The following is a 20,335-nucleotide window of genomic DNA, read 5'->3' as shown; positions in this document are numbered from 1 at the left end:
GTTTTTTTTGTTTGTTTTTTTTTAAATTTAAGTCTCATTTTAGTCTTTGTTTTTAAACTGGGTTGGGAAAGGGTTGTGATGTCAGATCCCCTGAATAAATCCTAAAAACTGACTCACATGTGATGTTAATTTTTGGGGAAAATATGGCTCCAGATACAGTCTGTAGACATCATCATTCAACTTTTTCACTTTGTCTGGTGTTCAAAAAGTGAACAAAAAAATCATAAAAATTGGAAATAGAAAGAAAGATTCCCAATTTAAATTGAGTCGACACCCCAAAAATCGTCAAAGAATCAAATCGGGAGAAAAGCATATCGCCCCAGCCCTGATGGAAAGTTTCCTCACCTGTTCTGCTCTGTAGGTTCCTGTTCTGGACCGACTGGGGTCACATCGCTAAGATCGAGCGCTCCCACCTTGACGGGTCGGACAGGAAGGTCCTGATCAACACCGACCTGGGCTGGCCAAACGGTCTCACCCTGGACTACGACACGAGGAGGTCAGAGAGAGTCTGTGGAAGGAGCGTTCTGTGTCGCGTCTTTAAAACAGGAGCCGTATAAACCAAATTAGATTTGATAAGACGTCATAAATGTTTTATTGTTATGTGTAAAGTGTGTCTCAGAGATCCCTGCAGATAAAACAGCTGTAAATTTTTGGCGTTACACTCTGTGATTTGTTTCCACAGGATCTTCTGGGTGGACGCCCACCTGGACAGGATCGAGAGTTCCGACCTGAACGGGAAACTTCGGCAGATCCTGGTGAACCCAGTGTCCCACCCGTTCGCCCTGACACAGGTAACCCTCTGCCCCTCCTCGTCTTCAGCTGTCACCCCCTGGGCTGACCCCTCCTCCTGGCTGCCTCCTCCACTCACCTGCTCTCTTTCCCTCATCGGCTCACCGTGTGACTCTCAGTGGTCGTCTCCTCCGTCTTCCAACTCATACTGAACCCATTCGACTTAACCATTTCTTTACTTCCCTTCCACTCTGACCCTCATTTTTCTTCCTCCTCTCTCCCTTCCTCCCTCCCCTTTCTTCCTCCCATCCCCCTTCTCCTTGTCTGTGTTTTCCTCTCCTCTCTTCTTCTCCCTCGTTTCCCCAGTTGAAGCCGGTGTCCTCCCCTCTAACCCCTTTCTCCCGACTCTCGCAGCAAGACCGCTGGATCTACTGGACGGACTGGCAGACTAAGTCCATCCAGCGGGTGGACAAACACACCGGCCGGAACAAGGAGACAGTGCTGGCTAACGTGGAGGGCCTCATGGACATCATAGTGGTGTCACCTCACAGACAGACAGGTAAGGGGATTTATTTTGACCCCTAAGCTGAAAAAAAAGGTTCAAAGACCTCATTTAGTTCATTATGCTTTCTTTGAGGATGTTGGTACAGGGAGAAGACGAGGGCATGTAGCTGATGTGGAAAAGCTTTAATTAAAATTCATCCTGAAGGTCACCAGGATGTAACTGCTCAAGTTACAAACAGAAGTCAAAGTGTAGATAACCTAGATCAGAAAATTGCCACAGGTTAGAATAAGTGCTGTTAGGGGATTAAAAAATGTAATTAATTACAGGGTTTGTAATTAATTTATCTAATTAATCACATTTTAATCTCACATCTGCTAAGGGTCCCCAAATAAAGAATCTGAATTCAGGACATTACAAAATTGTTGTGCATGACTAATCAAATGAATACACGAAGAAGAGAAGATTTGTAAATACTCTTTTTTTTCAACTGGCCAATATCAAAATGTCTGTGTTCGCTGCCATTGGCGTCTACAGATGACAGTATGACTTCAACTTTTTACTCTGTCTATGGAAGTAAATAATGTTTCTCAGCGGGGGAAGGCGGGGTCTGGCAGAGCTTGTCAATCAAAATCATGATTGTACACTACTGTGGGTGAGAGCGGTGCGCTCTTTGGATGAGAGCTCAGCATGGATATGAGGAAAAGATGTGAGATGACAGAGACATAGCGAGACGCTGCAAGTCAGAAAAGTTCAGGCAGCTCATGCTCCAACTGAGGATGTGTCGAGGTAGTTCAGAGAGAAAAGGCGGCGCGATCGTTAGAAAAGACGACAGAGATCATAGAGAGGATCAAGGGATGGGGCACCTGAGATGACCTCAATCAAAAAAAAAAGAGTATGTTTTGTCTGTTTTTTGGATCAAAAACAGGAAGAGAGACATGAAAGAAGAGAGTCCACTCTTCTTAGGTAGTTTTGATGTTTACATAGTCAGAGAAAACAAGATTATTTGGGTATTGAAAGATCATTCAAGATGCTCTGGAAATGGCTGGCAGCCAATGAGCTAACCAATGTTAATTTTTATAACCCCTTAATTTGCGGTGTAATCAATTTAATTAACACGTTAAAGTGACAGCACTAGTTAGAATAGAATACAGTATTGTGGAATAAAGGGAGATGGAGTGGAAATCAGTTGAGTAGAATGGATTGAAATGGAATGGGTCCGTTGTGGTAAAGACAAAGTTGAGCCAGAAGGCAAGGCTCTCAATTTCCCGTCAATCTATGTTCCAACCCTCACCAATGGCCACAATTTGTGGGTAATGACTGAAAGAACAGACGTCTCAGTCATCTGAGAGAGGCTCAAAGCAGAGCCGCTGTTACTCTGCATCAAGAAGAGCCAGATAAGGTGGTTTAGGTGACTTGTGAGGATGCCTCCCAGAAAACCTCCCTGGGGAGGTGTTTCGGGCACACCCTTCTGGGAAGAGACCCAGGACACGATGGAGAGGTGATAACTCTCTGCTGGTGGAAGTGGCCAGGGACACAGGTCATTGGTTTTTGCTGATGACATTGCAGCCCTTGGCACCTGGGCCCGAATAAGCAGTGGAAGATGGATGAATGGAAGAAAATGGAGCGGGCTGGAATTGAAAGGGATGGAGTTATGTGGAGTGGAGAGGAGTAGAGTCAAAGTGATTGGGGTGGAATAAATAGGATTTTAATGAACAGAGTCGAGTCAAGTGGAATAAAAGGAAGTGGAATAATTTGTCAACTTCATATTTTGTTTCAAGATCTCTTCAATACAGTTTGATGTATTTTTTGTCGTCAGGTCTAAATTTTCGAACAAAACTGAAAATGATGCAGTATGTGCCTTCAGTCGTATTTATTTGGCAAATGCTAGACTGCAAAAAAAAGAATTCTTATCAAGTTTTTTTGTCTTATTTTAAGTAAAAACTGTCCCATTATGCTTGATATGAGCGACATTCATCTGACTAGTCCAGAAAAAATGTCTTATTTCAAGTTATTTAAAAACAAAAATGAGGTCTGAATTGATTGTAAATGTAAAAAAAAATATCTGCCAATGGGAAAAGAAAAAAATGCGCGAAAATTTTCTTGAAACTAGAGTAATGTCTTAACTAAAGTAACTTTTCTCTTGTTCCATTGGCAGTTTCTTTGACTTGTTGCAAGCAATTCAGAGCTCACTTTTGTCTTTACATAACTTAAAACAAGACATTTTTCTGGACTAGTCAGGTGAATGTGGCTCATATAAGGTCTAAAAAGACATTTTCAACAGAAAATATGATAAAAACATTTCATAAGATTTCTGTTTTTTTGCAGTGTAGAAATCCATCCTACTGTCAAAGTTTGGTCACTTTTGATTTGAAAAGAATCCACGTTGCTTTCCAAAATGTCAAACTCCAGACATTTTTAAGAAAAGATGCAATTTAACAAAGAAAATGTTAACTGTACAGTTACCTTTTTATGCAGGGGCCAAAAATGACACATGAATAAAAAGTCTATGAGATAGAAACAGTTTCACACAGTATGAATAAGTGAAACTTTTCTGCTTTTGTACGTTAATTACTTTGGGCTGAACTTTTTCCTAAGGCCCAGTGGTTTAAAGACACTCATTATCCTCTTGATATAAGAAGATCTGCTTCAACAAGAAACATCAAGTTTAATCTTCATAGTGTTCTTGACTTAGATAAAAAGACAAAAACAACCTACATTTAATGTGTTTCTTTGGCTTTGTTATGATTAAAAATTCAGAAAGATTCATGAAACCCTCGATAATGAGACAAAAGATGGATGACAAACCTAAATCTGACTCAGACTTTGCTGCAAGGGAGGTCACAAGAAATCAGATTTAGTAGCTCTTACGTTAATCAGCTTAACTTGATGGATGTGTTTGAGTTTGTATTGTATAAATAAAGAAAATATCCTCTGTAATTAAGTTAAAACTGCTGAAGTTTTTAACGGGCTGTCCATGCTCTCCCTCCTCTCCTGTAGGTACCAACCTCTGTGGGGTCAATAACGGCGGCTGCACTCACCTCTGCTTCGCCAAGACCAACAGTTTTGTGTGCGCCTGCCCCGACGAACCGGACGGCCGACCCTGCTCCACCAGTGAGTGAACACAACCGTCCCAGACAGCAAAGCATCATCCCTGTTACTGTAACCTGGATTATAATCCCACATGTTTATCAGTTTCAGGTTACATCCCCACCTCACCCACCAGAGGAACCAGCAGCACTCCTGTTCCCAACAAGATCCCCAGAGGTCCCACAGACACGCCACACAGAGGACCCTCACTGGTCAAGTACGGCTCTTTGTTCACTTGAAGATTTGTCTCTGAGAGCTTGTTTGTCGCTGTGCTTCTCTGAAGTATAAATGGAAAAGTGAAGATGCTTTTTTTTGTCTTCAAAGTATTTTTCTTCCTCTTAAGGGGACGATTGTTTGTGTAATCATTTCTCTTTACTGAAAAGCACACAGAAAGTTCACAAACTCTCCCAAAAGAGATTTGATTAATCATTTAACAAGAAGACAAAGATAAAATAGAATTTCAAAGATGGTTTCTGTTGTATTTTCACAGCTGCACTGACAGGAATCTGAACGATGGAGGCTGCCTGAACAACGTGGTGACGGCTCCACACGGTGAGTGTACAAACGTCTTCCTCCAGATTAACACACAAAGTTTCAGAGGGGCAGTCTGATGTTGAGGTTGAGGTATTTATCAAGGATGTGTAAAACCTAGTTTGGGTGAATTTCTAACTTCAATGAACTTTTTTATAGTTCAACTTTTAATAGGCTAACTTTCACTCTGATGAAATATCAAATAAAAAACTACAAGAAATAGTATCTTGAGATAATGTTTGTTGTGATTTGGCACTGTCTTCATAAAGATTGACTGACATAAAAAAGGAAAGTTGTTTTGAGGCCATTTGGCTGTGGATATTGGCAGGCAAATTTCATGCTAACCTGATCACACTTTGTATGTCAGTGTATTTCTCACGATTGGAAACTTTTTCTTTTGTAAATAACATTATCCACTTAACAGTCATGAGTGGGAAAAGTGTCCTTAGCTTCTCACTTTCTGTTGATTTTTAAAGGCTTTATTTAGATTGGAGGGTAATCAACCTGTATTTATTTATGTATTTATTTAAATTATTTATTAAGTTATTAAATTATTTATATTCAAGTATTTATTTAATTATTGAATTATTTATTAAATTTATTTATTTATTTATGTATTTATTTATTTATTTATTTATTTATTTATTTATTTTATTTATTTATTGTTTTTTTGGTTAATTCAAGGCAATAATATATGTTGCGCACTAGGGTCATGCACAAAACTGAATGTGAAAGGTAGGATTAGGGCAATGAAGTGTAAAGAAAGGAGATGTACAAAAGAGACAAAACTAGGGAACAAAAAACGAGTAACAAACAAAACAAAACAAAAGCACCAGCGTAATACAAAGTGGATTGGTGCCAGTTCTGTAAAAATAAACTTTAATATCATCTAAGGTGTGGTTTTCAGGAGGTTCAAGTGTGGTCTAAGGGGACTGAGAGGGGGATTCGTTGGATGCGGTCATCCATTTCTCCAAAAGGAGCTTCCAGGTCTTCATAAAAGAATTTTCTCCGTTAGCCAATTTGTATTGCAAGCTTTCCAAGTGTAAAATATTTCCCAGTTCTTTGAACCATTGTTAAAATAGGTGATGAGCCAATGATGTGCATAGGGAGACTACTTGGCCCAGGTACTCATCAATGCATGGGTCTGTGTCTACCAAACCAAAAAGGGAAAGAAGTGGGTCTAGGTTAATTGTTTGACCTTTTTTCATAAAGCACCAAAATGCGACAAACTTTATTACAAAACTCTTTCCAAAAACTGTTGGCAGGTCTAGCAGATTTATATTTATATAGATCTATTACCTCTTCTTATAAGGGACTTGGATGATATGCTATTCTTGCGATTTGCTACTACTACTACTATACTATATCAATTTTCACTTCTCATGGGGTGTGCAACTTCACTACGAGGCCCAAGTCAGGAGGAAACCCTGGAGACTGTCTTTTTCTAGCTGAAGTTATATATCTGACTTGGCAGTAACAGCACAGAGTCTTCAGATGATAATGGACACTAGAGGCTGCCAAAGTCTGCCATTAAAGTGATTAAACCCAAATTATGTGGTGTGAAAATGAAACTTCACGTTTATAGTCGACATAAAGAACAATAACAAGAAGATTTGTAAAAACCTACTCAAACCATGGGGATGTTATTCTCTCTAATTTAGTTAATGTTAATGATTTTTAAAGAGCTATCGTCTCTCTGTGCACAAGCTGCTCCAAGTTATGGCTGGAAACTGTCAGGAGTGTGTCTGTACTTCAAATAAAGGGAAATGAACCTCTTTTGTTAAGTCAAGCTGCTGAATTGAACCTGTGTGTTATCTGTTGTAGGAGAAGGACTTCACATCAGCTATGTGATTGGAGGAGTTCTCACCATCCTGGCTATTCTGATACTGATAGCTGCTTTGATCATTTACAGGTCATTCTCCTTAGTCTGATACTGAATTTATAATTCACACAGATAATCTGCAGATGTGTTAACAGATGTGCTGTTTCCTCTCTGTTTGATAATGTCAGACACAAAAAGTCAAAGTTTGCCGACCCGGGAGTGAGCAACCTGACCTACAGTAACCCCTCGTACCGGACGTCCACACAAGAGGTCAAGATTGAGGCGTCGCAGAAACCTCCCATATACAACCAGCTTCGATATAAGAAAGAGGTAACGTCAGTCTGGACTCTGAGGATGAACTATAAATGAATTTGTTAACAGATGAATGGATTATGAATCCATGATGTCTTCTTAGTCTGATCACAGAAGAAGTAGCTGTTTGCTGGATAACCACAGAGACAAATTCTCTTTGTCTCTGCTCGGATTGACTGAGCTGAAGTATTGTTAACGTGTGACGGCAGCAGGATGCTCCAGCCTTCATCTTCTCTCTTTCTCTCCTTCTTTCTCTCCTTTCACTGCAGCTTTCTCATCCCTACAACTCCCTCTCTCCTTTTATCTTTTGACCCACTGTTTCCGTGGAGAGGTAGTTACACAGCATGAAGGAGTTGTGTCCTTTCCTGTTGTGTCTTTTCTCAGACTCGTCTTCTGCTTTTTTTGTTTTGTTTTGACGTCATTTCTTCTGTCATTCACTGCATGAAACCTGCTTCTCAGACTAAACCAGTCCTCTCTTTGGTGCAGTGATAGAGCTCTGTGATCAACAGCATGTCTCTACTTATACTGTAAATATTTAAACAGACCAACACTTAATTTAAAGTTTCAGTAAGATATCAGCCAGTCCATGTATTTGATTCAAATGGTCAAGTCAAAGTTAGGCCTCCACAGTGTTTTCATGATGTGTAGGCGCGTTTCACTTCAGAATCCTCATAGAGTCTCCAAACCTGGTTCACAGGATCCTGATGGGGTTTCAAAAAGTTTTATGTTGGTTTTTGTTGTAGGCGTTGCCTATCAGCTGATTTAGCTGCACCCACAACATGAAAAATTCACCCACAGCAGCTCTTTAAACTTAGACCCAGGCTAATTTCCAGACCACATACTACACTAGCAGTGTTACTGTCAGTAGAAGTCCATATGTGAAAACTTAAAATCTGCAGTATGTCAAAGATCCCTGGATGTCCTACTGATCCAGGAGGATTTCTCAGAATGCAACAGACCAATCTACCTGGTCTTGTGCATTGTTTCCCACAATGCACGGCGCTAAAGGCTGATTTATGCTTGACGCATCTGCGGGGTCCGCACGGCTTCGTGCAAACAAATTGTCATTTTTGCACCTACGCCCCTTCACGCGGTCCCTTCAACGCGGAAAATTTCCGCATCGCGCACACTCGAAAATTTTCTAACCTGCCGGACAAGATGGCAGAAATTGCTGCCACTCTCAGCAGAGAAGAGGAATCGGTGAGAAGAACCTGGAAAAATCTCCGGGACAGATATGTCATGTTGTAAACAAAAGGCCAACTTCTTTGACTCTCGTTTAGTACTCTGGTAGACTTATGTTTGTGATACACTGCCCCCTGCAGTTTAGTGATGGACACCAACAGACGCCACACAGGACGTTAAAAAGCATAAAAGCCTCACATGTTCTCTTGCGCAGATCTAATTTCCGCGCGTCTTGTTCGTGCGGAAATGCATTACACAGTCTTAATACTGTTTGTCTATGCTACTGGCATGTTTTGGTGAATTACCACCATCAACTGGACTGAGTTGGCATTACATTTAAAATACAACAATAATGAAAATAAACATAATAAAAATGATAATGATAATAATAATACATTTTATTTCTAAAGCCTTTTTCATCAGTAAATCTTGTCACTTCTAGTCTTAATGAGGCATTTACTTCTACAAATTCATTGAAGCTCATATAAACCACTAATTCACTTTTTTGAACCATATGTGGATTATATGGAAGTGTTTTTTCCATCAGCTGTAAAAATAAAAGTCCCTTCCAGATTTGTTTTTAATAAAGGATAAAACCTTTGGCAAAAAATTAAAATTAAATATGATGATTCTGCTATGATCTCATTAACAAAATAATTAAAATGTTAAGATCTACACATAGTTAGTGTTGTTCATTGATAAAGCAGGCAAAAAAAAATCCATCAGTTGTAGTTCTGCTTCCCGAAACTGAAAACCTGAGTTGAATACTATGAAATAGACACAGCTGAAACGGTTATACTACATGCTACACGCCAAAGCAGTAGGTAGTATGCACTGCCTACTACATACTGTGTTCACATGAAGTATGTAGTTGACAGTTTTGAAAACAGCCCCAGACTAGACCTACAGGAAAGTAAATCAGACATTCATCATGCAAACAACGGGAACCAAATTTGAAACAAAAGTTTTCTTGATGGCGCTCAGAAAACTTGTAGCATCACCAAAACTGCCTTACAGGTTTGCATTGGAAACATGTAACGTTTAATTCTTACAACATTCAGCGCCTGCAGCCTGTTTCACCCTAGAAAGATGTGCATTGTGCCTAGTGCTAAATTTTCATACCCCCATGAACCAGGAAGTAGTTTTCAATGATGATGCCGTCGGTGCTTTTTCAGTGCTGCTTAGCTTTAATTTAATTTGTGTTCAATGGAATAAGATTATGATTAAGCCGCAACTGCATCACATCAGCACAAAGTGTCTGAATTAATTTCACAGACCTGTAGGTGAAGTTAAATCAAAGGAGCAAACTACAGTGATTGATAAATGGGTGGAGACTGGTCAACTTTAGGTGGCTTCAGTCCAAGGGATCGTCTCTGGTCGACGTGCTGTGAGCAGTCCTGTGTCTCACTGTTGCAGTGTTGTGCTTTATTAATAAATAAATATAAATGCCTCAAAATAGCACTTTTAAGTGGTCCCTTACCTCTGAGTCATGGTTTCAGACTGCACTGATGCAGCAGTGCTACATTTATTTAACCCATGAATCTAAAAGTGAAGCTCTTGGATAACTGCTTGCTGCATTGTTGAGAAGGACTTAGAAATTATTTTGAAAGGTAAAAGAACAGGGTTTCTTGTAACGAGCTTTCAGTCGACAGCTGAACTTTCATCCAGCTCTCTGTTTCTTGTTACTGATTTAACAACCTGAAAAAAAAAGACTCCTTTAAAAATCTGTAAACTGCTGCTGCTGGCTGCTTGCAGGTTGCTTTTTGTATTTCATGCTGTTCAAATTATTCCTTCTCCAGCAGACTCAATAATCTGAACAGAAGTTTGATATAATGCAATACACCATAACTCCATTTAGTCTATAGAATAGTGCCATCTCCCTCTCTGGGATATAAATGTCTTTATATCATGTAAGTCGCAATGCCATTATCTTTGTATCATGGAGCAATCCAATGGATTTCACTCCAGATTTGACAAATGTAAGACCAAACCAGAAGAAAGCAGAGTGTTAGAGATGACTCTGTGCATGGGGTGTGTTTGGAAATGACTCTTTGTTTTGGAGTGTTGTGCAGTGGGTTGATGATTTATTCTGAAGGGAAATCCATCTTTTACAGGTTGAACTTTTTGTTCTTTGAGTCTAATTCAGTAAATCTGTTTGAAAAGTTTTGGAAGTTATATCTAACACAGCTGAGTGTAATTAAGGTTGAGGAAAGAAAGACAGAAATGTGAAAAACTAATAAGAAAAGTGTCACGAATGAAAGCCAGGTTAAAAGATTGATTATACTTTTCCAGTGTAATCTTTCGTTTGACTGATTTACCATTGTTCTTTCCATCCAGGGGGGAGTGGACGGAGGCTACACCAAGGAGAAGATCCGCATCGTTGAGGGCGTGTGCCTCCTGTCCAATGAGGAGCTTTACTGGGACGACCTAAAACAGATCAAGCCGTCCCGAGGCGGCCTGCACACTTGCATGCGTACAGACACTGTGTCCCTGCAGGCCAGCAGCGCTTCCCTAGATGACGGCGAGACGGAGCAGCTCCTCCAGGAGGAGGCGTCTGAATGCTCCTCCATAACCACCCTGACCCCTTCAGCCATCACCCCGCAGCGCCACGCCCAACACAGCCTACCTGACACCGGCTGGGCCTCCTCACGCAAGCCCTCAACGGAGAGCGAAGTGTGAGGGAGGCCCCGGCTTTCCTCCAGGCTTTACCCACAACCTCCATTACCTAAAACACACACACACACACACACATACACACACATCTGTATTTATAGCTGGTACAAACACACACACAGGATTACTGTAGGTACAGATACAGAAGCTGTTGCAGACGTAGAGAAACAGCACTCATGGACCTGGTTACACTCATAAGCTCTCTAAACACAACTCCTGTCTCTGAAACTGGGGCTCCGTCCTACTTGTACACACACACACACACACACACACACACACATACACATAGTACAGCACCCTCAATGCTTCAGCCTTCAGGCAACATGACAAACTAATGAGCATGCTGGAATAAGAAAGCCGAGGACTCTGGGGAGGAGATGAGCAGAGAGACACAAGTGTTTTCTGGCGCCTTTCTCAAGGATGCAGACTCGCACTGCGACAAACGCTTCTCTGTGATCATTCACCTTTATTTTTATTTTGTGGATTTTTTTTTCCTCCTGGACAAAGCGAAAACCCACTCCCCAGATGATGTAACCTCGGCGCTCTCTCTTACGCCACTCATGACTTTATAAACTCTATTTATGAACGTTTTTGTACTTGCCGAGTGGGTTTGCTGGCGAGAGTGTTTCGTTAGAGCTGTGTTGCAGCAGGACAAAGTTGTATTTATGACAGTGCCAAAGGGTGGGGCTTCACAGAGTCCCCATGCTTCTTTCTGCATTGAAACATCAGTAGAAATCTAAATTCACAGAATGTTTCTTTCCTCTGACTTTGACTCGCCCTCAGTGGGAAACCTCATGATTCCTTATTTTACCGCCTTCAACAGGTCGAGGACTTACTGTAGCCGCTGCCGTCAAGTCCGCTCATTTTCCGCAGAACTAACCTGAAAGGAGCCTTTTGTTGTTCTCTCTTTGAAATTGTATTTCAACCATTGTTGATTTTCTGGCAAAGCAGAAGAAGCTACAATGAAGTAACAGCCGAAGTGCCAAACATTTCGTTCTTTTTCTTCCCTCAGCTGAATATTTATTTTTCTCAGAGGTTTTAAAATGGTTGTGGCGTTTGTTTTACTTTGGTCACTCAAATTCTAAACTACATGCTTTTTTAATCAGATATGTAACATGGAGGCTGTTTAGCCATGCAGATAGTTTTGGTTTTGTTTATGTCTTCACCATTGTTGGATTCTCTCTACTCCAAAAGCCTGAAGTATATCTTCAAAGTATCTTTTCAAGAATTATAAAACTTGGGTTTAATTACAACAAAAAGGGCAACTGCACTTAATCCTAGAGTTTGAAGCTCTGCTGTTTTAACAAAGTTCAACACAATTTCAAGTTTGTTTAGAAATATCATTAAAAAAAAAATTGGAATCTTTCCCTGCTTTATTTAACAAACTGACAGAGACATAACTACATCTTAACTTTTGCTATGTTGAACCAAAAGTATCTGCACGGCTTAACGCCATCACAGCTCATTTTTACCTTTTAGTACCTGAGTTTTGACTCCATCACCAAATCTGTAAAGCAAACGCGTACTCGCAGTTTCAGCCACACTACGATATAAACAATGGGTACCTTAGGAACACTGTGCATGTCTGACCCCAGCAGACAGCGAGGGTTATAGTTTAGAGATATATCACTGACAACTTACTGAAATGACTCTAATACATGTAAAGATACTATGTATTGCTTTAGAGTACCATTCTGTTTGTTGTTGAACCATGGTACATGGAATTTACTATATTACTATATTGACAAATATATCGGTTAGACTTAACAGAATTTTGAAGTATCTGCTACGAGCTCAGCCGTTTGCTGACATGCTGCTAGACGAAGCACTGAGGCCAATGAACGAGGGTCTTGGCAGCTACAGAACTACAGTCTCTTAGGATTGGTTGTCAGTAGGCTTTACTGAGCATCACAGCGACACAGTAACCAACCACCCTGGCTCACAGTCCCTCCATCTCTGCTGCAGGAATGCTAAAACTGTACAGATTTTATCATGCGGATGAAAGCATTTAAACATTTCTATTGAAGATATTTCATCGATTAAGTTGTATAGTCTTTTGTACAAAGGGATTTCATGACTGTTTTTAGACTTGTGTTAATTTTACTCACTGGAGAAGAACTTTTTTTTTTTTTTTGCTGGATTATTTTAACCACTGTGTTTCCAAGCCTTGTAAATGATAGGGAAGATGCCAGTTATTTAATAGTGCTCTTTTTATCTTATGAAATACTGGTCGCGTATAGCTGTTGTAAAGTTAACAAAAAGAGGTATTTATGATTTCTGTTTGGTTGTCACTTGATGTGTAAATATGAAAAGACTGTATATGTATTTCCATGGCAGTACTAACAAGCTGTGTTGTGTGATATAGTGAAATATCCCTTTGCTATCTTTTAATATAAAACTGCATTTGCATTTCAACGGAGCCTTTGTCTCACTCATCTTTCATCCTGAGGTAATGAGGGATTACAGATGTAACCACACAGTCACCATATGTTTTTAGATTTGAAGAAAGTACATTTTAGAAAGTTTAGGACAACATTTATATACTTAATGGATGGTTATAAAACAGACTACAACAGGCATTCTAAAAATGGCTAAATAAAAAAAGAAAAATTTTTAATTTTAGAAGTAATTTCCATCAATTTTAAAATAAAAAAAAAAAAAAAATGTGTGTATACAGGAGTGGGAAAAAAAGTTTCACGGTACCAGGCAGGCATATTTGTTTTCTGTGAGAAATAAATGACTGACAGAAGACTTCAATGACATCAAGGTAAGTGGTTACCAATACCAAATAATAATAAAGTTTCTCATCCAGATGTTAAGATAAGGTAAAATAAAAATCAAACGGATCAGGGTTAAAATCCATCAAAGTTATTATGATTACTAAAAAAGAGGGCAAGCGCAAACTTCAAAAATCCGATCAAAGTCAGCCAAACCTTTAATTAAGCATACATTTAAATAACATGGAGTTTAAAATCAAAATAAAATGCTGTGAAGATACGCTAAGTATGATAAAACACCAAGGTATGTTAAAATTTGAAAAAGATAATGGTTTTGGGGATTTGTTGGGTTTGTTAACCGGTTAATTGAAATTAAAATGAGTTGTTCAGACTTATACGTCTAAATGTGTTACAAACTGTTACTAATATGTATTTTAATTTAGCATTATTTCTCCTATGAGAAATCAATTTCACTCATTTTCTGCTCATTATGTGGTAGTATCTGCACGTGACATCAATGAAACTTGTCATTGGCGGATCCTAGAGAAGGAAGTACCATCCAGCCAATCAGCTGCTTGGAGTGAACGATTTAACCCAATCAGCGATAAGCGCTCTCGCACACGCTGTTCAAAATGAGGCAGCTTCTCGATGCTACATTCTCAAGCTCATATGTCTGTTTAACAATGTTGAAGAAATGGTTTTTATCGACATATCGGTGCTATTTCTGTTGGACTACGGTATGTTGGCTTCTGTTAACCTTTGGGTTTTATAATTCTGTCTGAAATTTCACCGAAGCGGAAATCAATGCTCGACGATAGCATAAATGCTAAGGGTATAGCTAACTTGGTTAATGTTGGTTCACGTTTGAAACAGCGGTCTAGTTTAGTGTGAACAATCTACACGTTCATTCTAATGTCTCAATATTACATGAACCGCAAGTGCATCGTTTTCTTTGTTTAATAATTATGCTAGGTTAAACACGTTGTAAACACGTGGTTAGAGCTAAGCAGACTGCTGTATCGTTGCTGTAGCCTGTTAAATGCTGTTTGCTCTGTACAAAGGCCAGTGTCTTATGTAAAAATTCAGGGTGTGAGAGTGATGAGTTGCACTAATCAGTCGGGGTGTCTGCTGCAGTGGCATCAGCTCCCTGATCCGACCTTACCTGAGGACACACAGTGTGCACAGGGGCCATCTGACTCAGCCCTTTACCCTCTTCTAAAGTCTTAATCTAATCACAGAAAGTTGAATCTGTATTAACCTGTTTGTCTTATTTCTCTAATTCTTTATCAAAGCTCGGCGGCTGACCTGGGAGGCAGTTCCTTCATCACCCTAAAGGTTTGTTTCTAAAGATATTACATCTCTTCCTGTTTCAAGTGGGATTAGTATTTCCACAAATAAGCTGTTTTTTTTTTGTTACCTTGTTGTGCAAGTGTCTCCCACAGTGCTTTCACAGAGCCTTAATCATGAAGTATGCTGATCCTGAAGGGCAAAACACGATTCGAAAAATAACCCGAAAAGTGTTTATCAGATAGTATTTTAGAGCAGAGCAACAGAAAACCTCCTAAAAATGATTTACAGAACATATCCAGTAGATGACAGCTTGGTACAGGGAGAAGAGCAATATTCTGACCTCAAAGTCACAAATTTTTGTGAAAAAAGTTGATAATTGGGGTGAATCAGCAGGACTTCCATGCACACATTTGTGATGACTTTTCATCATCCCATTCAGAGTGGAGGTTGATCTTAAATAGCCCTAATTTGTGACTTTCTTGAATGCAGATATAAGGTGTGGGGTGATTATTTTGAGTTTACATACAAGAGATTAGGATTTGTTGTTTTGCACATCAGGGCCACCGTACACATGGACAAAGCATCCCCAAATTTTTAGGCATGGACTGCGTACTCTCATAAAAACAGCCAGATAGCATCACCCTGACTTTGCTTAGGCTTTTCACCAAAGGAGTCCACGTTTACAGCAAGTGTTGCATGTAAATAAGTTGGTTTTACATTCATTTGTTTATTTTTGTTGTGGCCACTGGGGTGTGACGGTGATGAGTTGCACTATCTGATGGGTTGCTGGTGGCATTTGCACAGCAACCCATCCTGACTTCCTGTGGTGACACCCGAAGTGCACAGGGGCCATCTGAGTCATCCCCAAATCTGATGAGCAAGTGCTGTTTTTTTTTTTTTTTTTCCTGCATTTCCTTTAACTTACACTTCTGTGTTTCTTCTCTCTCAGCCTGAAGTTTGGAGAGTAGATGGACAAGGCTGTTTTACTGGCCACAGTTTTCCTTCATGTGAAAACTCCAACCTGCAATTGGTGAGGACACACAAACTTCAATTCTGCCAGCTCATGTGTGTCGGCTCAAAACTCCTAATCCTTGCATGAATTTTTGGTTTAACCATGTAGAATAAGTTCTCCTTAAGTTGTCCTCCTTCTGGCTTAAACATCCAGTGAGAGGAAGTTTCTCCTGAGGCACCACAGGCTTTGCCGTCCATTCAGCACAATCATTTGTTTCTCACTGTGTTAATAACTCTGTACATTTCTATTCATCATGGCACAGCTTCTGCCTGCATATGGTGGCTCTGCTGGTCATTAATGACCCACTTAAAACTTCCTCAGGCTGTGATCAGTGGCCCACTTGATAGTTGGACTCATTGGAGAACAAACTGCCCACGATGGCTGTTTTCCTCCCGTTTGTCCTCACTGCTTCCTTTAACTAAATCATTGGCTGTGCTGTTTAAAATCCCCTGCTCCCTTTCTGTCGTCTGACTGCGCTCCTTTTTCCCCACAGGCTGGCTCGCTCCCAGGAAACTAAACTGAGAGTTCCAGAGCTGCAGGTCAGAGATGAAGTACAGGTTGGATCTACATCTGCTATCTTTGATCCCAGAAATGCTGCAGTGTGACCTGGATTGGCCAAATAATGGTCTGGATTTCAGGCTTGGTATGTGTGATGATTTTTTTTGTTCTGTATTTTGGTCTTACTCTTGTTGAGCAGCACTCAAAGGAAAAACTTGTTTTTGAAGATACATTTTTTCATCACACCACAAGCAAACAGTGCAGACACAGGCTGTAGTAAATATGCACAAACTGTCATTTCTCCAGCGGTCCTTGTCACGGCATCAAACCGTTCAATAATCCTTTGAGTCGGAGCAGTCGAGCTCATCACAACACCGGCCGACTGCAGAGGTGACAGGAGCGGGTTGTCTGTCTGAGGAGCCTCTGAAGGATTACGCTGTTTGTGATTGCCTTGCATCATCAGAGGCCACAGCTCATCTGGCATATCTCTTTGTTCTGGTGATGTCGGCCGGCAGCGTGCCTCAACCTTGGTGATGTGTGCACGTGGGTGAAGTAACACCAAGGAGATATGACAAGAAGCTCATGATGGTCGTATTCATATGAATAGACATAATTTTCACCAGTTCACAAAATTCTGGACAAATTGGAGAAAAGGAAAACATGTCCAAAAAATCATGTTGCCACCTTTTCTCTGATCCAACATAATGGACGTAATATCTCAGAAACACTGACTCTCTTCCCCACTTCAAATCAAAACTCAAAACCCATCTGTTACAAACTGTTTTTTGTTTTGTTTTTTAAATTTCCACCCTCATTTAACTATTACTGTTGTATGTTTTTATTTGAATTGTGATTTTGATACAGTGTGTTTTTATTAAGTATTTTGTGAAGTGTCCTTGGGTGCTTAGAATGGCGCTTCTAAATGAAATGTATTATCTCTTGTATTTTAGACGCCTGTTCTCAAGCGTTTGTACTTTTTGTCTCTTCATCAAATAAACTTTTATATATTTAAAGTTTTGAGAATCTTGTTTCTATTGCTGTTGTATTTTTATAACTAATGAATTCATCAAAACAAGAACAAGCATGAAGTCCAAGCTGTGAAAAGAACCAAATCTCGCTTGTTATACTTATTTTAATTAAAATGTTTGATTGCTTTCGGGGGTGTGTATATGTTTAAATAGCAGGACTTATGTGTGTGTATAAGTGCTAGGAAATTTATATTTGTTAATATGTTGGGTGTATAAATATTTATTCAGATTTAAATTATATGTAAATAAAGAAAAAATATTAGTCATAACTAATTAATTTAGATTTATGAGAAATTTGGAGAAATGCTAGAAAGAGTTGTAATAAATGTTGGTATATTTAAAGAAAGCTGACTGGATTATTGTTCATTAATTTACAATAAAGAAGGGGTGGAAATCAACAAGTTTTACTCCTGTCATTTCTTTTTTAATTTGTAAAAGACTAAATCTGTTATTTAACAGTAGTTTTTTGTGTGTTTTTCCCCCTTTTTAAAAAAAAAAATGCGATTTTTTCAGTTTTGAGTCTATCTGTGGATTCTTTTTATTACAATTTTGTTTTACATTTTCAGTTCAATTCAATTATTAAAAAAATACTCAAATACATGGCAATTCAAGGAAACAATTAAAAGTCTCATTCTTTATAACCCTAATAGCAGAGTAGCCTTTTTTTTTTTTCTTTGGAGCAATTTTCTCTTCCCTTTTTAAATACAGTGGTGGCCATTTTTGTCAGAATACCTGACAGATCTAAAAGTGCTGACTCTTTGCTTCCTAGTCACATGACACATGCAGATGATTGCTCAGATGAAGTGAGCCCTCCTATTTTTTTCTACTTTTAACTTTAATATTTGGTTTGTCCACCTCAAGAAAAAGGCTTTTCTTTGAAAGTTCAAAAGATCTGTCCACTTTACTTTACAACTGGACCAAACCTGCTGGATGGGATCGGGGTCACTTGAGGCCAGTCCATCATTTTCAGTGTTTCAATGTTTACGGTGGTTCTAGTTTATGGTGAATAGAGCATGATTGAGACTTTGGAGAAATGTCATTTGTTTTATGGGTATTTAAAGGGCCAATTCAACAAAGAACAACTGAAAGCTCTTAAATATGCCCAATGCTTTAACTGTTTAGGTCACCACTGTCTATACTTAACAAACACAGGGAACTTTGCTTTACATCCTAAAGAGTTTTTGAATGTGGGATCTCTTCTTGGCTGAATAAAAAGCAATAACAGGACTACCAAATAGTTGAGGTTAAATCCTCCTGGAGTTTGTTCCAAATCTCGAATTTAAGACCGACTTTATACCAGGAATAATTCTTACTGATCAAAACAGCTTTCTAAAAACTGTCTGAGGCCTGATAGAGACCTGAAACTACAAAAATACAACCTCCTTCCATCAATACTACATCCCTCTCTGCAGGACAGAATTGCACTGAACCACCAGGTGGCAGTAAAACACCAGTGTTTCCTCCAGCCTGCACAGAATGTGTCCTGATGCTCACGGTCACAGGTGTGTAACTGGGAATCATGTCTCACTGGATTTATCCTGTTACAGGAAGACATGAGGGCCTGACAGCTGCACACAAACACTGCAAGCTTCTGTAGGAAGAACTTTGATTGGGTTAAACTGTAACTGACACGGATGAGACTGAAGTTTCTCCAGGAAACTGAAAACTCAGAGAAACAACCGCAAAACAGGGGGTTTGTATCGATGGTGTCTTGTGCTTTTGTGGTTCATTGAGAAGTTTACAACATCAATTTGAGTCTGTTTGGTAAAACTCCTCAAAGGAGCAGGAGGAAAACATCTCCATGTGCTCTCACCAGAATCCTGCAAAGACAGTTTCTGTATTCAGGAGGAAGTCTGCAGTGAAGGGCACTCACAGCCTTCATTTGATGTAGAACAAGAGACAAATCAATTATTCATCTCATTAATTGTGAACTGACACCAGATTTATTTTCAGAGCAGATCCGCAAAGCCTCCATCATGTGTTTGAGTCAGAGCGCTATCATTAACTTTAGAGTTCGCGGTGCACCATGGGAGTCGTTTTTAAACCTTTGATTCCCGGCTAACGTCAATCCACTCGTCACTTTTCACCAAAAACCTGTCAACGTGAGCCGAGCTGTCTGTCAGACTGTGTCACAGAGCTGCACGGCGGCTTCCCGCTGCTGCACACGTTCTGTCAGACTGAAGCCCACTGTACTCCACTGTAGCCTGACATCACTACTACAGTAAGCACAGAGTGTGTGTGTGTGTGTGTGTGAACTGACAGGAGGAGGATTTCATGTCAGCCGCACTGAAATGTTTTGTTCAAAGATGTTTTCACTTTTCTTCCCTCAGAGTGAAATTTGGGCTGTGATATGATGAGATATATGATGTGTTCGCTCAGGTATTGAATATCAGACCTGCTCTCCCTCCGGCTGTCTGAGGAGAACGCTCCCACTCTCAATCCACCTCCTGCACCTTTTCTTCTTCTTCTTCTTCTTCATCATCATCTTCTTCTTCTACCCTGCTGCTGCACTGATAGCTTTTTCCCAGGCAGTGAGCTGTAAATTCACAGAAACTGTTTTTAATCTCCAGAATTTAATTTTCAGATGCTTCTTATGGCGACATCAGCGTCTAATTGTTACACCCCTCTCTTCATTAAGACATAAAATTACAAAAAAAAAAAAAAAAATCCATTAACATTTTTAATTTCCCATGATTCATCATGTAAAAGCAGCGACCCCTTTCTTGCTTAATGATCGACCCAAATGATTAATTGTTCTCACAAATGTGTGACAATTAATTTCCTGTTCATCACAGCTTTAATTTCCATTCTGGTTTAAAACTGTGTTTTTTTTTTTGTTTACAGGGTTTTAAATCTTTAAATCTCAAGGTTTAGTGAAGCACGAAAGAATGAGTGGAAGGTAGAAACTGTGAGTTAAAGGCTCTGAATTTTAAGGTTTGCTGGTTAAAA

General features: G+C 39.6%; 1 protein-coding gene, 1 long non-coding RNA gene and 2 other non-coding genes across 6 annotated transcripts in view; all 4 read left to right on the top strand.

Moving 5' to 3' along the window:
• lrp4 (low density lipoprotein receptor-related protein 4) overlaps positions 1-13,252 on the top strand; it is a 182,100-nt gene extending 168,848 nt beyond the window's left edge. Inside the window, exons 30-39 of one of the 3 annotated variants that reach the window (XM_074665990.1) lie at positions 362-496; positions 683-791; positions 1,096-1,288; positions 4,232-4,345; positions 4,427-4,538; positions 4,812-4,873; positions 6,677-6,764; positions 6,863-7,004; positions 7,256-7,317; positions 10,506-10,642. In XM_074665990.1, the coding sequence (XP_074522091.1) occupies positions 362-496; positions 683-791; positions 1,096-1,288; positions 4,232-4,345; positions 4,427-4,538; positions 4,812-4,873; positions 6,677-6,764; positions 6,863-7,004; positions 7,256-7,297 (997 nt within the window). In that variant the 3' untranslated portion in view covers positions 7,298-7,317; positions 10,506-10,642. Of the gene's footprint in view, positions 1-361; positions 497-682; positions 792-1,095; positions 1,289-4,231; positions 4,346-4,426; positions 4,539-4,811; positions 4,874-6,676; positions 6,765-6,862; positions 7,005-7,255; positions 7,318-10,505 lie in introns of all 3 variants that reach the window. The other 2 variants (XM_074665989.1, XM_074665988.1) reach the window with 2 other exon arrangements.
• Positions 13,253-14,189: 937 nt separating this feature from the next.
• On the top strand, positions 14,190-17,627 carry LOC141788102 (uncharacterized). Its single transcript, XR_012598108.1, has 4 exons — positions 14,190-14,295; positions 14,851-14,893; positions 15,798-16,503; positions 16,665-17,627. It is a non-coding gene; the product is annotated as an uncharacterized LOC141788102 (long non-coding RNA).
• LOC141788391 (small nucleolar RNA SNORD67) lies at positions 14,647-14,760 on the top strand. Its single transcript, XR_012598134.1, has one exon. It is a non-coding gene; the product is annotated as a small nucleolar RNA SNORD67 (small nucleolar RNA).
• Positions 15,600-15,709, top strand: LOC141788392 (small nucleolar RNA SNORD67). Its single transcript, XR_012598135.1, has one exon. It is a non-coding gene; the product is annotated as a small nucleolar RNA SNORD67 (small nucleolar RNA).
• Positions 17,628-20,335: the final 2,708 nt, after the last annotated feature.

The sequence above is a fragment of the Halichoeres trimaculatus genome, unplaced genomic scaffold (genome assembly GCF_033239565.1).
Source record: "Halichoeres trimaculatus isolate MK-OKI-2021-1 unplaced genomic scaffold, fHalTri1.1 fHalTri1_scaffold_3, whole genome shotgun sequence".
Lineage (NCBI taxonomy): Eukaryota > Metazoa > Chordata > Actinopteri > Labriformes > Labridae > Halichoeres > Halichoeres trimaculatus.
This window is presented reverse-complemented; position numbering and strand designations above follow the sequence as displayed.